The sequence below is a fragment of the Podarcis erhardii genome, assembly GCF_964252035.2.
Source record: "Podarcis erhardii genome assembly, chromosome: 12".
NCBI classification, from domain to species: Eukaryota; Metazoa; Chordata; class Lepidosauria; order Squamata; family Lacertidae; genus Podarcis; species Podarcis erhardii.
The window spans coordinates 17,607,364-17,625,135 of record NC_138513.1 but is presented as its reverse complement, the minus strand read 5'-3'; the positions used below and the strand labels follow the sequence as shown (position 1 = coordinate 17,625,135).

Sequence of the window (17,772 nt, the reverse complement as noted above, 5' to 3'; positions counted from 1 at the left end):
AACAGTCAGAGCTAGTTCAATCTAGGCAGATGTGTAACTTCTGCTAGGTTGCTAGGTCATGTGACCAAGTTGGAAAGGGTTTGGAACAGGTGTGAGTGCGCCCCTGCCCCACTGTGCCCCCATCACTCCCTTGTTGGGGGACTTGTCTTGGCCAGGGGTATAACATGGGGGTTCCATTTTTTCTGGGGGGCACTGACCTGCCAGTGTGAAGAGGATGCAGTGGGCATGCATGCCCCGGACACAGTGAAAACATGCTCCGTCACTGATCCTGGCCTCAGCTAAGCCAGCTGCAGACTTACACCTCTAACTGAGCTGGAATGATGGACTTGAACTGGGTTAGCCCCAGTTAAGCCCAGACTCAGACAGAGATTCACCTGTTTCAAACTCCACTCATCCCAGAAGATCTTGGGTTTGGGATTGCTCCCTTGTTTGTTTGTTTTTTAAAAAAGCTGGGAAAACAGCTTATGATTTATCAGGACTTCCTACTCTTCCACCCACTGAGATCCAGTGTGGTGTGTGAGATCCAGTGTGGTGTAGTGGTTAAGAACGGTGGACTCGTGATCTGGTGAACCGGGTTTGCTTCCCTGCTCCTCCACATGCAGCTGCTGGGTGACCTTGGGCTAGTCACACTTCTCTGAAGTCTCTCAGCCCCACTCACCTCACAGAGTGTTTGTTGTGGGGGAGGAAGGGAAAGGAAAATGTTAACCGCTTTGAGATTCCTTAAGGGGAGTGATAAAGTGGGATATCAAATCCCAACTCTGCACAAACATCCACACCTCTCCCTGACCATTGGTCCTGTTGACTAGGGCTGGCAAAGTCTAACAGCATCTGGAGGGCCACAGATTCCCCTCTGCTGTTACAGCACGACTTTTGTCTGCATGGAATTGACAAAATGCAAGGGGACAGTCACTTGAATTGAAGGGCTTAAGGTATTTCTTTCTTTTCTACAACCACTTAAACCAACGGCGTCTTTGCATCATGTGGTTGTAAATTTCTAATGTACACTTGTGGAACATGTTTCATACACTTCCCCTGTTTTGAAATTTCCTCAACAATATTTTTTTGGCTGCTTCCCTGATCACACAAGGAGAACATTCAGAAGTGACTTGTGGGTTTGGATATTAGAGCCTTGAAATCCACACGACTGAATACAATTAATGCTCTTTCTTTTCTTTTCCAGGGAGCGTGGGGTGGTGGGCTGCTGATGTCAAGGAAACATAAATGGAAATTAAATGGTGTTGAAAGGTAGGGATTATGGACATGGCATTAAATATCACTTATGTGCTGCAGTGACTGATGGAAATATTATTAGAGACTACTCATATGCTGTCTTGACTGCCAGCAGAATTCCTGCAAATTTAAAACCAGTCAATATCCTCTTGTCAAATGTAGCAGCAGAAACTATTTTTCAACTTCCAATCATTATTGAAATATTTGACCAAATCTTTGCAAAGCATAAGAGCCTGCTACTGTTCCTTTTACGTTGTTGTTGTTGTTGTTGTTGTTGTTGTTGTTGTTGTTGTTGTTTATTCAATTTGTATACCGCCCTTCATCCAGAGATCACAGGACAGTTCACAACATAAAAAATACAAAATGAGAACACAAGTACATAATAAATACACAATAACAAATCAATAACCCCCCTCCCACAAACACATTTAAAATATTTAGCCAAAGGCCTATTTAAAAAGAAACATTTTCACCTTGTGCCTGAAAATATGCAATGAAGGTACCAGGCGAGCATCCCTGAGGAGAACATTTCACAAATGGGGAGCCACAACAGAAAAGGCCCATTCTCATGTTGCCACCCTCCAGACCTTTTGAGGAGGAGGCACACAAAGAAGGGCCTCAGATGATGACTGCAGGATCTAGGTCTGTTCATATGGGGAGAGGCAATCCTTAAGGTATTGCGGTCCTGAGCCATTTAAGGCTTTATAGGTCAAAACCAGCACTTTAAATTGGGCCGGGAAACAAATTGGCAGCTAGTGCAGTTGGGCCAAGATTGGTGTAAGATGCTCAAACTGTGTGGCCCCAGTGAGCAACCTGGCTGCTGAATTCTGCTGATGTTTCCCAACCATCTTCAGAGGCAGCCCTGCGTATAATGTGTTGCAGTAATTTAACCTAAAGGTTACCAGATCATAGACAACAGAAGTTTGGCTATTCCTGCCCAGACAAGGGTGCAGCTGGGCCACCAGTCAAAGTTCCCTGTGACATCCAGACACAGGGAACTGTGGTTTGTTTGGTAAGTGAAAACAAGCCAGGATACCTATTCAAGATACCACTCTCTCATTAACCATAGTTTTAACAACTATGGACTTAGAGAAAGACATCTACTGGAAAAGCTCTAAGCTGAAAAATCTCTGTCATTTCTAAGGAACATTATCTGTGCCAGTACATTGATATTAACTGTTATTGGATGTTTGTAAAAAGCCTGATTATGGCATGAAATAATGACTTTCTTTTTTAGCTGCTTGGCTTATTTTCAGCCTTACTGTTCTGGCCATACAAGAGCCGCCTTTTTATTTTGGTTTTTTCTGTTTGCATTTTACGCCTCTGTGAATGCAACCCGCCATTGCCGCACCTCATGCTAAAGTTTGGTTGCTGTTCTAGGGCCAATTCTGTGACATGGAACCCACACAAAATGATGGGGGTCCCGCTGCAGTGCTCCGCTCTGCTTGTTCGAGAAGAGGTATGTTTACATCCATATTGACATCTTTCACCTGAAAAAGAATAATAAAAAATCTGTAGTCAACCTGAAATCACAAAATAAAATTAAAAAATGGGTGCAGTGGTTGTTGCCTAGAAATGGGGATATCAGGAGATGGAGTCAGGCTTAGGTCAGCAGTAAAACAAAAAGCACCCAATGGGAGTGAAGTTAACTCTTTATTCAGAGGAACAAAACAGCTTGGTCACAGCAACCCTTCTCAATAGTTCTTGCCCCAATGAGACTGCTGTGAGGACTGATGTTCTCCACCTTCTCCTGCTCTCCAAAGCTCCTCCTCCAGTTCCTTCCCCAGCAGCATATGGCTCCTTCACCCTATCTTTCTTTTCCCAACTAGTATGGAATATTATGGGGGATTCCATGATGGGGGCACTATGCTACTTTAGCAGACGAGTGAATATGAGAAGCAAATGGGGTTTCCAAAAGGTTCCTAGCTTTCCTTACTGTGGATTTAAGAGCTCAGCAACACACAGTTGGTTACTAGGTGCTTCCATCTTCACAGCTGCCAGGGCAGGAAAAGCCAACATGGTGTCCTCCAGATGTTGTGGACTACAACTCCCATTATGCCTGACCGCTGGCTGTGCTGGCATGGGATGATAGGAGCTGGAACACAACAGTTTCTGGAGGGTGCCCCATTGGCTACCTCCAGCCTGGGGGCTGCATGGTAGGAGGTGAAGCAGAAAATAGCACATATATGTTTATAGAGTTGGCAAGAATATATTTATGTGATGATATTGCAAGCAAGTCTGGGCTATGTGTATGGAGTCTGGGCTGCCCTCTCAGCCTCACTGATGTGGTCACAAGAAAAGCAGAACAATACATTTGGCACCAGCTTGGCTGCAGGAATTTCCAGAAGGAGGCTGAAATATACTCAGAGTCGAGAGTGGATTTCATGCTCTTTATTCAGCTCATAGTGGTGAGGAGGAATGAAAGTTCCCCCAAAGTATCTGCTTTATATACATTATTTACACAATGGGCTGCACGTGATTGGCTAATTCCAGAATTCTCCTGTAGGCCAATCAGGTTGTGGATTCACTTCCATCTGGAGCTGGATTGGGTGGCTCCTGCAGACCAATCATACTGCTGCATTGTTCTAGGACCAATCAGACTGCTGCATTCTGAATCCTATTGTTCTAGGACCAACCGGACTGCTGCATTTTGTATCCTATTGTTCTAGGACCAATCAGACTGCTGCATTTTGGATCCTATTCCACTCAGTACATAACAGAGGCGTACAAGACGCCATCCAACCCTCTTAGGGACTCCACTCCAGATTTGTGTAGAGCTCACTCCTAAGCCTTTTCTTCTCCCAAAGCTGCCCCACAAGCATGGACAAAAATAATGCTCTTGACTTCATAATATAGTCTAAAGATACAACTGATGCCCCCTTCTGCCAGCACTGGAGTCTGCATTCTTTCCTTAGGAAACCTTACAAAGTCAAAGTTACGAGGCCTTCACAGACACACATCAACTGTTCCTCGCAGCACAGCCAAGGATGGGGAATTGTTTGCAAGTGCTTTCTTGAATCAGTAAAACTTCCATGTTATTCCACTTGCCCTTCAGAGTGTGTCTGCTTCTTTAAAGGGCCTGATGCAAAGCTGTAACCAAATGCACGCTTCCTACCTCTTTCAACAAGATAAGCACTACGACCTGTCATACGACACTGGAGACAAAGCCTTGCAATGTGGGCGCCATGTTGATGTCTTCAAGCTATGGCTGATGTGGAGGGCAAAGGTGAGTATTTTCAATGGAAGAGGGAGCGAGGGAGTCAGAAAAAGAGAGGGGAAAGTAGGTGTCTTATTTCCCTCAGAGAGGTACAATTCCCAGAGTTCCCTGGAAAGAGTGACTCATCATAATACTTCCAGTTACAGATAGGTAGCCGTGTTGGTCTGCCATAGTCAAAACAAAACAAATTCCTTCCAGTAGCACCTTAAAGACCAACTAAGTCAGTTCTTGGTATGAGCTTTCGTGTGCATGCACACTGTGTATCTGAAGAAGTGTGCATGCACACGAAAGCTCATACCAAGAACTGACTTAGTTGGTCTTTAAGGTGCTACTGGAAGGAATTTGTTTTGTTTTCATCATAATACTATCATCATCATCATTATTTATTATTATTAGCAATACAGTGGTACCTCGGGTTACATACGCTTCAGATTACACACTCTGCTAACCCAGAAATAGTGCTTCAGGTTAAGAACTTTGCTTCAGGATGAGAACAGAAATGGGTTCTGGCGGCGCGGCGGCAGCAGGAGGTCCCATTAGCTAAAGTGGTGCTTCAGGTTAAGAATAGTTTCAGGTTAAGTACAGACCTCCGGAACGAATTAAGTACTTAACCTGAGGTACCACTGTATTATTAAACTTATTGACTTCTTTACAACTCTCAGCATCCTTAGCAAACTACAGTTCCCAGGATTCTTTGGGGGAAGCCATGACTGTTTAAAGTGGCCTGATGCTGCTTTAAATGCATCGTACGAATGGGGCCTTTGCCATATAAAGTGACTGGTTGGGATTTTGTACTGAGGTATATATATAGATGAGTGTGTAATTGTGAGCATTACTGGTTGAACAGCATAATGTTATCTTAATAGGGGTTTTTTATTTCATTATAAATGCATTGTATTGCATTTGAGTTCTGTTTTGTACACCGCTTTGCGATTCTTTTGAGTGCAAAGCAATTAAGAATTTTGCTAAATACGTAAATGTTGGTTGGTAGGTTGCTAGGCAACTGCGGCTGAGCATTCCTACAAGAGCTGTCTCTGGGTAAGCCACTGCCCTCCCTAACACGAGCTTTCTGTGCGTGAAATAAATAAAAAGCACAAACCTGGGAGTGAACAAATGAATAATAATTGGCAATTCACCTTTCAGCCATGAGGAATTGAGTGCCGCTTTCAAGCTTCGAGCCTGTGACATCATGGAGCAGTTGCTGCACCTCGACTCCAGCCAATTTGGCAGCCTAACAATTTTGTTTTAGCGTATTCAGGCTAAAAGCTTTCCAGAACGACAAGAGGATTTTGTTGTATGAATTCTTAAAACTAGACATGGCAAAACTGTGACTAGAACACCTGCTTCCATTTTATGCAGCAATTAGGAGCGGGCGTAATATTGATGTGGGGAAACCAATTATAAATCTGTTGTTTTCTAGGGGCATATTTGTAAAGACTCTCCGAGGACCAGCTTATTTTGCAGTTTGGAAATATTGCCAAATATAATGCTTCCTGCTGAGTGGTTTCAGATTCCTCCCCCAAGATTTCCTTTAAGATGAACAAATTCATTTGCTACAATGGCCTGCAGGAAACACACATTTCATGCAGCTGTAGATGTTTTTGCCACCCATTGTTGGCATCATCTTATAGCTAACCTTAACCAGGTTGCCACTGCTTTAAGTCAGGTGTGCATCATTTTTGATCCAACAAGGAAATGCACACTATGTCCCAGTTATAGAGGCCTTACAGCTGCTCCATAAAGCTCCTGGTTTCTCTGTATGTGGATGCAAAAAGAGGAAATGAAGGGAATGATCCAGGACCTAGCAGCACCACAACACATAGCTGGTGGGTCACGAGTTATGTAGGCCCGACAGACTGAATGAAATCAAGGTGATTTAACTCATTGATTTTATCCACTCAGGAAGAGGATGGTTTAACTCAAGTTTCACCCTGACTATATTCATATACCGTATTTTTCGCTCTATAAGATGCACATTTTCCCCTCCAAAAATTAAGGGGAAATGTGTGTGCGTCTTATGGAGCGAATGCAGGCTCCTTGGCTTCAGCGATAGCAACGCGAAGCCTCCGAAGTGCTCCCGCCGTGCTCCAGAGGCTTCACGTTGCTTTCGCTGAAGCCTGGAGAGCGAGAGGGGTTGGTGCGCACCAACCCCTCTCGCTCTCCAGGCTTCAAAGATAGCTGCCTGAAGCCTCCGGAGGCTTCGGGTTCCTTTCGCTGAAGGATAGGTGCCCCTTCAGCTAAGACGCAGCGCCCCTTCAGCTAAGCGGGAAGAGAAATGGAAGGGGCTCCGTTTCTCCCGCCACTTCGCTGAAGGGGCGCTGCGCAGAGAGGGGGAGATTTTTTTTTCTTGTTTTCCCCCTCTAAAACAAGGTGCGTCCTATGGTCGGGTGCGTCCTATAGAGTGAAAAATACGGTATTTCTCAAATTGTGAAATTAAGGGTTTATGGCCTGTGATCTCTGTACATAAGTAAGAACACAAAAGGATGCATTCTAACTATGCCTACTCAGAAGGAATCCCTATTGGATTCAATAGGAAAACTTTGCCCAGAACTTTCCAGGAGCTTGAGCAATAATAAATACAATATGCAGCCTGCTGTTTTTGCTACTTTTTAAGGAGGACCTTGAGCGAGGCCTCCTGTGAGTGAGCAGAGAGGGTTTTAAGGTGGGAAGTGGTGCAGATACCCTCCCATTTGTGCTCTTCAATTAGGTAGCCTATTTCTGATTCCCATACAATTCAGAGACCTCCAGCATCCCCTGCTAATAAATTGCTGTATATTAGAGAAGCAGCACCCTTCAGGTCATATGCTGATCTGTTGCATAAGGATTTGAACAAGGCAAGTGTTAGTTTCTTCTTAAAACAGTGCCTGCTGTGATGCTTTTTTTTTTTAGTGCATCCTCCAAAATCAGAAAAAAATATATATTTTGTTCTCTTCTGATTGTAAATTTCTTCAGAGGTTCTTGTAGCCAAGCGATATATACATTTAACAAACCTAACCCTCCGTTCCTCTCTCTTTCTTCCTTTGTTCCAAAGGGCACTGTAGGATTTGAAGCACACATTGACAAATGCTTGGAACTTGCAGAATACCTGTACAACAAAATAAAGAACAGAGAAGGCTTTGAGCTGGTGATTGAGGGAAAGGTGTGTGTGTTTATTTTAACATAGCTTTGAAAAGCAAATTGCTCCACACTTACCTAAGAGTAAGCATCACCAATCACAGAAAGGCAGACTTCCAAGTATAAGTACATTGGGATTGCACTGCTCCAGAACATCTATTACTACACCATTTTATAGATTGGGGATTTTATTAATTAAAAAGTCTGCCCTGTACTTGCTAATCATAGAGACCAAACTGTTACCAAGGGACTGTTTGTCAAGTAATCTTCCCACCCAGTAATCTTCCCACCCAGTAATCTTCCCACCCAGTGTGCTAGAAGTAATTGACGTAAGCACTAGCAGAATGATTACCATGCTGATTCATGAATCAGTTGCAAGATCAGTGCAAGAAGCCCAGAGAGCACCTGAATTGACCGGAACATCAATCAGCCTTCCTGCCGAGCAGGAAGACAAGAGTGCAGGCTTCCCATAGGCATCTGGTTGGCACTTTGCCATTGGCCTAATCCAGCCAGCTCGTATTATGCTCTTAGGTTGTAAATCTAACCCAGTGAATACATATGTGTATTCCCTGTTACATAAAAAGGTAAAGGACCCCTGGAAAGTTTAGTCCAATCAAAGGTGACTATGGGGTTGTGGCGCTCATCTCACTTTCAGGCCGAGGGAGCTGGCGTTTGTCCACAGACAGCGTTCCGCGTCATGTGACCATCATGACTAAACTGCTTCTGGTGCTACGTAACACCGTGACAGAAACCAGAGCAGCGCATGGAAACACCATTTACCTTCCCGCCGCAGCGGTACCTATTTATCTACTTGCACTGGTGTGCTTTCCAACTGCTAGGTTGGCAGGAACTGGGACAGAGGAATGGGAGCTCACCCCGTTGCACGGATTCAAACCGCTGACCTTCTGAGTACAGGCACTACAAGTAATACGGTCAAACCGCAGAACTCGAACAGCTCCGTTGCCGAATGTTTCAGTTACCAGGCGCCAAAAACCCAGAAGTGGGTGTTCCAGTTTTCGAATGTTCCTCAGAATTTGAATGGCCAACGTGGCTATGCAAAAACCTAGCTGTCAGCCAATCAGAAGCCGTGCCTTGGAACTCAAACGTTTCAGAAGTCAAACGGTCTTCCGGAACAGATTACATTCAAGTTCCGAGGTTTGACTGTAGATCTAATTGATGTCAAACTATGGACACCTAGGGAATTAAAGGAATCCATAGGAAAAATCAAGTCTGCTCTTGAAACCCTACTATATCTCAGTCTCATCTAACTGGCCGTGGCCCTCTAGGGCTCCAAGAAGAGATCTTTCCTACCCTTGCTGCCAGATGTTTTTAAGTGAAGACGCCAGGGACTGAAGCTCAGACATTGTGTGTTCCAAGCATATGCTCCCATCACCTTTTCCCAGTATCTATTATCCCTGCCATATTCCTTGGAACACATTAGGTTGGATCCAACATACTTGAGTTGCACTTAGGTCCCATTGAAATCTACAAGTTTCATAACCTGAAACCTGGAACATTTCAAAATTAAAAAGTTAATCATTGCTATGTGAATACCCATTCATTTCAATGGGAAACAAGTTTAACTAGCATATTCTAAATCCAACCTGTTGCTACTGCTGAGTGCAGATAGTAAGTAAACAGCACGACCCCATGCATGTTTACTGAGAAGCACTTCTCACTGGGCTTAATGGGGCTTATTCCCTAGGAATTTATACTGCAGACTGCAGCCTAAATTTATCAGTGGAGGAGCTGGGGTTCTAAAAGGTTGAGAAACAGCACCCTACTCAAGCTTGGGGTTGTTTTTTGCTCTTGATCCAGTGTCATAGGAAGAGCTATGTGTGGGAAAGGGGAACGCATGGACCTTGTGGCAACTGAGCTGCTCGTGCAATCTAAGATGTTATTTTCTTTCCATTAGCCTCAGCACACAAACGTTTGCTTCTGGTATGTGCCTCCCAGTTTACGAAATATGGAGGATAATGAAGAAAGAATGAACCGTCTTTCAAAGGTAAAAAGTAGAAGACAATTTGCCCATTTCTATTACAGAATGCACTTTCCCCCTTTTCAAATGAGACCAGACTAGTCCACACCTGCACATACCGTATTTTTCGCTCTATAAGCCGCACCAGGCCGCAAGACACACCTAGTTTTTGGAGGAGGAAAATAAGAAAAAAAAAAATCTGAATCACAGAAGCCAGAACAGCAAGAGTGAAAACAGCAATCCCTCTTGCTGTTCTGGCTTCTGGGATAGCTGCGCAGCCTGCATTCACTCCATAAGACGCACACACATCTCCCCTTACTTTTTAGAAGGGGAAAAGTGAGTCTTATAGAGCAAAAAATATGGTATATGCATTTGCATATGAACAGCAGTTTTGGTCTTTCCCATTCATACCTGCCAGCATTCCCTTCTGTGTTTGTCCCTGCTTTCTAATTTGTTGACTCAGTATCTCTGTATCAGGGAAACTCAATTTACAGGCAAAAAGCACTGAGACTGGTGTTGTTTGGGGGTAATATCATGTGGACTGCACAAATTAAATGGGAATGCAAACAGCTGCAAACACACAGTAAACTCCAATGCGGACAATCCCTAAACGGCATTGGTGGCCAGATGTCCAGCATGAACTCAGATGCCTTGCAACTGAAGAGCGTCCCTGATGCAGTTATTGCACAAGGCTGCACAGTTTATGGGAGCTTGGGTTGGTTGCTGAGCCAAGTAGGACAAACACTACACTGGTGTAAACCCAAGAAGTGGTAGCCAATGAAGGGAGAGACATAGAATGTGGTCATATATCAGAACACAGGTCACCCAGTAATGTTGAGCGGGAGGGGAGATACACGGAATGTTGTGACATCAGAACACAGGTCAGCCAATGATGTGGCAGGGGAAGGGAGAGCAACAGAATGTTGCGATACAGGTGAGTTCTGCTGGATGCTATAGGGAGAGGACCGCATGTGTAGCTTGCCCCTAAGAATATGCTCAGAACAGAGGCAGTAGAATATTAATTTTGTTTTTCATACTGTGTCTGTGAAGGTGGCTCCAGTTATTAAAGCCCGAATGATGGAGTATGGGACCACAATGGTCAGCTATCAGCCCCTGGGAGACAAGGTCAACTTTTTCCGCATGGTGATCTCCAATCCAGCAGCAGCTCACCAAGACATTGATTTCCTGATTGAGGAAATAGAGCGCCTTGGGCAAGATTTATAATTGTGTGGTCTTCCAGACCCTTCTGAAATGTCTCTCTAGGTAGACAATTAAGTTGTCACAAACTGTGGTGAATGTATTTGTAGTTTGTTCCAAAGTGAATCTATTTCTATATTGTGCCGTCAAAGTAGAGTACAATTTAACACTTAAGAACATTGCTCCTCTTTAAAAGTATTTTTTCCCCTCCCCGTTGAGTTTGTGAATATTTCCCAATTAGAAAATATAAAAAGGCTGCATTCAAATAAATCCAGAATAATGAAATGCTCATGATTCCACCCTCCAAATTTTAGTACAGTTAGTAAAAGTGATAGTTTGCATTAAACGTAGCCAAATTTGCCCCCAGACAGTCACAGAACACAGTGAGGGGCATTGTAAAGCATAAAACAAAAAATGCTTTCAAATAAAGAAATGTTGCCTTTTTTTTCTTGGTATATTAGAACAGAATTTCTAATTTACATACATTTCAGATGTATTTAACTACATATAATTTTACAAAAGAAATATATATATATATTATATATATTAAAAAGATCCTATTTTGTAAAATATAGATTTTTATTTTCTATGGGTTATGAAGACTGCAGGGGCAAAAAATAGTAATAGTAGATATTAAGATCCTTTATTTTCCTTCAGAGAAATTGCATTGAATGCTTATTTTGAGACAGAAGCCCACATAAATTATCCAACAGAAATGTCTCTGTTCTGCTTGTCACTTTACATCTCCTGAGTTTAGTACTACAAAAACCTCAAGAGATTACTGCAGCTCTTCAACAACAACACAAGATCAATGACAGTGAAATTATAAAATCTTTATGATGTTTCTCAAGTGGCCTATCTAAGCAGACGCACAATCATCATAGAAAGTGCTACCCACGACTTAACATGGCGTTGTATTTGGAGTCTTCTCAATAATAATAATTAAAAGGTCAAAGTTCAGATCAGTTGCTTGTGCCATCAGCATTTTAATGAGCTGCAGGTAAAGGAAGCCTAAAACTTCTTAACATGAGTAGACCAAACCATAGGGCTTACCAGTGAGGGAGCCAAATTGCTGGGTTGACAGCTATGGGGTGGGGTAAATCTTGGAATCATATGGCCAAAATTCACCAAAGCAGCCAACCAGAATTCCTTTGTGCAATCCAACCTCTATACAAAGATTCAACACGAGGTGACATAGCTGCAGAAGCCCCTATATAATTTTTGCCCTGCCATTAGGCAGAGTGAGGCAGCCAGTTTCCAGTGCCATGAAAGGGCAGCAATTTGGTTTGTTGTTTAATTTATTATGGTTGCATTTTTCCCCAACCAGGGAGGCAAGAGAGAATTTGGGTTTTTTTCTGCCTCAGGTACCAAAATAACTTGACCAGTCATGGGTCCTATGCACCTTGACACTAACATGGGGTTGGAGAAGCATCAGCTGCTTTGCCTCGGGCAACAAAAGATCTTGGACTGGGCTGTTGGTCCTCCTTCAAGCCATTCTCTGCACTTATGCAGAGATGGAGGGTTGCAAGATATGAAGGAAATACCTTCGAATACACATAAAGCACTTTAGCTTTACCTCTTTGCAGTTTCAGGCACCTCTTCTGATTATGAGGACCATTTTTATGGCATATTGAAGGTCCACCAAGACTTTACACTTGCAAGTTAGGCCATGTTGCAAGCAGGCAGGGTGGGGGTGGGAAGGAGGGAGGAAAATTCCATGTACCTGAATTTCACATCTTGGAGTTGTCTCTACTTATAACACTGGCCAAGTTTTGGGTTTTAGCTTTAACTAGGATCAACATGGCCACGTGGGTTTGTAAAGCAATATTGTTTTACGCTCTCTCAAAATACTTGAAGTAAACCAGTGCGATGTCGTCAGAACTGATTGAAAATACTTAAATTTTTTGGTACTGGCTCATTGTAGCATTGCAAAATAGAAGAGCGAGGAGATGAAGCTGTGTCTGTAATTTGTGTTGCCTTTTAAATTATATTGATAGCAAGGTTTTATTTATTTTTTTGTCACCTCGGACTGAGGCTGTGCACTTTAGACTTAAAATTGTACAGTGTTGCCAATCAAACATGTATCGCTGTATAAGCTTGTACAATATATTAACTGAGCCGTCCTTAATTGTGTGGTAGCGGTATTGAACCTTGATATTGTAAGAACTGCATCCGTTCTAGTTTCTCTATTGCTCACCTGCTTCCGATCACAATCTCTTCCACCCTAAGCTGATTCCTGTGAAACGATGTTTAACTCTAGACATTTAACGCTTAAGAGTTGGAAAATGAACAGCTCTGCCAATGAGATCCCTACTCAGATAACAGCAGAGACTATAGAGGCCTCTGTGCGTAATGGCTTCTTCCTTCCATTCACTTCATTGGAGGAGAGCAACCGCAGGATTGAGGGGGGCAGCCAGAGGATCTCCATGAATCAGGGCATTTGAGGACCACCCAGCAAACTCTGCTGCTGTGTAATCTCCATTTAGTTGGTGCTACTGCGACTTCCACTGAATGAAACGGACAGTTGCATGGCAGTCAAACTTGGGATAATTGCTAGTTTGCAACACACCAGCCAAATGTTCCTGTTGCCCCAGGGGCAGGGAAGGTACAGGGAGCAATGGCAAAGAGGATTTATAGGCCTGGGTTACATCTTGCATGTGATTTTTTAAAAAAAAAATCATTTGTTTGCTTTGCTTAATAAAGCTAATTACAGTCCGTGTAGATATTACTTGTGTGTGCCGATCTGAGATCTTCAACTGGTGTTTTCATGTGGATAATCACCAGCAGGATTTTCTTTTCCATGTTAACTCTGTTTGTTGCATCTGGAGGGGGGGCGGGGGGGAGAACTACATGGCAACCTGTTCTTCTTGTATTTGATTAAAGTATTTTATCTGTGATGTCACTCAGAACCCAAATAAAAAGTGTAAAAATGTGGCTGACATGTCTCGGGGGGTTTCCACACACCCCTCCCTCCCTTTTCATTACCGACCTGGGAGATCGTAAGAAGCAGGAGCATCTTTTGTGCCATCTCTCACCAAAGGTCATGAGGACTAGGGAGCTTTATTCCAGCTGTCACCCGTTGTCAGGTTGTTGCTTCAGCACGTTTTCTATTAAATGTGATAAGCACAGAAATAATGGGACACTGTCACAGGCTCTTGATTCCCCTCTTATCTTTATATACATAAAGTGGTTTACCTGTTTCATTATCTTATAAGGGATGTGGGATCACAAATAAAAGAAAATGTGTTTTTTGTAAAGGAGAGGAAAACCTGTAGCTCATTTGGCAACTTATGTTTCTTTTAAGAAGGAATCTCTTCCTTCCTTCCTTCCTTCCTTCCTTCCTTCCTTTCTTTCTTTCTTTCTTTCTTTCTTTCTTTCTTTCTTTCTTTCTGTAATGGTTCTAGGGGTTGCTTGCGCGTAAGTTGCCGCCACTCTTGGCTTGGTTGTCTGGTTGAACCCTTACTGTCTGGACAGCCCTTCACTTCGTGGCTATCTCAGTCGCTGGCAGAATCCGTCAGTGGGCGTTTTTTGAATCTCTTCCAGCAAAGACGTTCTTTGACGCCAAGTCTCCTCCTACTCTCCCTGCGCGGAAGTCTTCTGCGCAGGGAGGGAGTGGGCAGCGGAGTACCCGTGCTCTCCCCGCTGGTTTCTGGAGAAGAGTCTTGGAGCCTCCTCTCCAAATCCCCTCTCTGCCCCCCTTCTCCACTGGTGTTACGCTGATTTCCTTCCCCAGCAGATGGGCTGCCTCTCTCCCTACTGGGACCCTCTCCGGCATCCCTCTGGAGCCTTCCCTCCGCCTCCAGCTCTGATGGCAGTTCCCTGACACACACTTTCTTTCTTTCTTTCTTTCTTTCTTTCTTTCTTTCTTTCTTTCTTTCTTTCCCTTCATTCCTTCATTCCTTCCTCTTATTGCCTTTCTTTCTTCCACTATCGGTGGACTCATAATCTTGTGAACCGGGTTCGCTCCTCCACTCCTCCACAAGCAGCTGCTGGGTGACCTTGGGCTAGTCACACTTCTCTGAAGTCTCTCAGCCCCACTCACCTCACAGAGTGTTTGTTGTGGGGAGGAAGGGGAAAAGGAGATTGTTAGCCGCTTTGAGACTCCTTAGGGTAGTGATAAAGTGGGATATCAAATCCAAACTCTTCTTCCTCTTCCTCTTCCTCTTCTTCTAGCCAGTCTCCCATTTGGTCCACAGCAATCTCCAGTAAGGTTCCATATGCCTTCAGCTCATTCATTGTAATGGACCCATAGAAAACCTTTTCCCCATTTTGATGCTTGTCTGCACGGTTGCCACTGTGTCAGGGACTGGCTGGACAAAGAGGAGTGGTGGGAGATACCAGCCAGGGGGATACCCAAGCGAAACACCAGAGGAAGAAGGCCCAGAGCCTGGGGATTGGTGGTGGGACACTGAGGAGAAGTCAGAGGAAGAAGATTGGGAGGAGGTACCTGATGCTGAAGGGGCAACAGGGTTTAGTGAGCAGGGGGAACCGGTGACAGAGAGCAGTTCAGACTCTGAGGCTGAAGCAGAGGAGGGGAATCAAGAAGCTGCTGAAGAATCCAGGGAGTCCCCCTCTCCTGCTGCAACAAGCTCTCCTCCCCCCTGGTTTCCAAGAAAGTGCAGGATAGTGAGGAAAGTGGAACAGAGGTCAGAGAGGCTTGAGGCTGCTTGGGAGATATCCTGGAGAGAAGGAGCCTTAGAATGGGTGGAAGGCAGGGACCTTCAGTCCTGGAAACTGCTCTATAGGGACAAGACCCACTGGGACGTGTTGCTGAGTTGTATGCTGTTTCCTTGAACTTCACCGACAACTGACTCTGCTTCTACATGCTGACCTGCATCTGACTCCAGCCCTGACACACTGCCAGCATCCCTGTTCAGTGTTCACCATGAGGGCTAGGAACGTAGGAAGCTGTCTTACACTAAGGCCATTGGCCCATCTATCTCAGTGCTGTCTACACTGCTTGGCAGTGACTCTCCAGGGTTTCAGGCAGGGGTCTCGCTCAGTCCTATCTGGAGATGCTGGGGACTGAACATGGGGGTCTTCTGCACGCATAGCATATCTCCTACCGCTTAGCCTTGTGGTCAAGTTTATGTGGTCGGGTGCAGGAAATCTGTGGTTCTAAAACCATATGGAAATGTGAGCTGCATGAATGCCTCTCCCATCTCCTAGCTGTAAATATCCAAATATTAAAAATGGTTGGTAAAGCAGCTGGGGCAGCTAGCTTTCAAATATCTGAGTCGGGTTTTTGTTTTAAAGCAGATGCAAAGGCTTGGATTCTGCGCCCAAATTAAGCCAATTCCAATGCTATTATCCAAAGTGTGTGCACAGCCTTAATTAGCACCCTTCAGGATAAATGGGTAGGAATCGTTACAGCTGGTTTGAAATGGCTAGGAGGAAAGAGGGAGGGGGATCGAGAAGTATATAAATGGAAACATTAGCTGAGCACTAACTCACAGCATTCAATCTTCAAAGCTCACCATCTGTTTGCTCTCCCTTCTCCCAAATTCTCCAGATGCCAAGTACAATAAAGAAGAAGGAAAACAAAGCAATGTTGACCACCAAGAGCAAGCAGAGGGGTACTGCAGCATGTGGGACAACCTGTAGGATCTCCTTTTATCTCAATATGCATCATCAGATCATCCATTTAAAAATGGGTAACCAGGTATCATAAGCTCAGCCTTGCCCCTATCTAGACAGGTGTGCATGCAGTATGCCTCTTAACCAGTGCTTTTTTTTCAGCTGGAGAGTGCCAGAGTGCAGTTCCGGCACTTCTCAGGTTGGCACCATTGCAGGCAGGCCCTCCCCCTGCCCACTTTTAGCCCTTACGTACTTCTGAGAAGTCCAAAATGAACATTTCAAATCAGAACTCCACCTAGTTCCTAGCTGTTCCTAGCCACGATTGGTCAAGCTATGGGCAGGGTCAACTCACATTTCCTTTTCTTCCATCCATCTCCCATAAAACAAGCTTTAAGCTTTCCAGACAGGCCTCAACCATTGCGTGCATCTGTGTTTGCACAAGGGCCCTTCCAAGCTGCCCTAGCTGTTTGCCTGAAGCTGAGACTCCAATACTTTGGCCACCTCATGAGAAGAGAAGACACCCTGGAAAAGACCCTGATGTTGGGAAAGATGGAGAGCACAAGGAGAAGGGGAAGACAGAGGACAAGATGGTTGGACAGTGTTCTCGAAGCTACCAGCATGAGTTTGACCAAACTGCGGGAGGCAGTTGAAGACAGGCATGCCTGGCGTGCTCTGGTCCATGGGTCACGAAGAGTCGGACACAACTAAATGACTAAACAACAACAAGAAGAAGAGAACGAGGGAGGCAGAGGTGCATTTATTTGACCTGTACCAGAACCAGGAGCTACCCCCCAAACCAGTTAGGGAGACAGCTTGCCATACTTTTTAGCACCTCCATGGGCAGCTATAGGGAGGAATGGGGAATAGTAACACAGTCTATGAAAATGGTGCCATGTGGCCAGTCCTAGACCCCCTAAGCAAGTCTGATGCCCTCAGGTGCGCTGGAGGACATTGTTCCATTCCCGCTGTTGAAGAAATATTCAACAAGTTTGGTTGGCATCTGTATGTGGAACTGGGGAGGTGGGTATCATTCCCTTCAGGAAAAGAAATGTCTTGGATCAGGCCTGTGCATTGACCAGACTTTTCAATTCAGCAATATTACAGCATCAAGTGTCTGCAGACCATGGCCTGGGGCTGAGGGTGTCCCTTTCAGAGAAAGCATAAACAACCTCCTAAATGAAGAATGTACCCTAAGGGTATATAAGCCTTCCAAACACCTTTACTAGTAAGAATCTCTAGGCCACAGAAAGTGTTGTGTACTGGCCAGAGTTCCTGATCCATCTTCACAACTGTTGCTAATAGGGATCCCAGCAGCCAAAGACAGAAGGTTTGCAGGACAATGGGCTATTTCTCTGGGCTATTTAATAAAATATTTAGCCTTCACCCCATCTGTGTGTTTATTGTGCTCCTAATCCAACAAAAACCACCACACCTTTGGGCAATAGGAGGACACGGGCAG

At 44.4% G+C, this 17,772-nt stretch overlaps 1 protein-coding gene across 3 annotated transcripts in view; it reads left to right on the top strand.

Annotated features, from left to right (window-relative positions):
- Window positions 1-13,670, top strand: part of GAD2 (glutamate decarboxylase 2) — a 40,691-nt gene extending 27,021 nt beyond the window's left edge. For all 3 annotated transcript variants that reach the window (XM_081834374.1, XM_081834373.1, XM_081834375.1), the window contains 6 exons: window positions 1,181-1,245; window positions 2,611-2,689; window positions 4,307-4,456; window positions 7,479-7,586; window positions 9,477-9,566; window positions 10,590-13,670. In XM_081834374.1, the coding sequence (XP_081690500.1) occupies window positions 1,181-1,245; window positions 2,611-2,689; window positions 4,307-4,456; window positions 7,479-7,586; window positions 9,477-9,566; window positions 10,590-10,763 (666 nt within the window). In that variant the 3' untranslated portion in view covers window positions 10,764-13,670. The remainder of the gene's footprint in view (window positions 1-1,180; window positions 1,246-2,610; window positions 2,690-4,306; window positions 4,457-7,478; window positions 7,587-9,476; window positions 9,567-10,589) is intronic.
- Window positions 13,671-17,772: the final 4,102 nt, after the last annotated feature.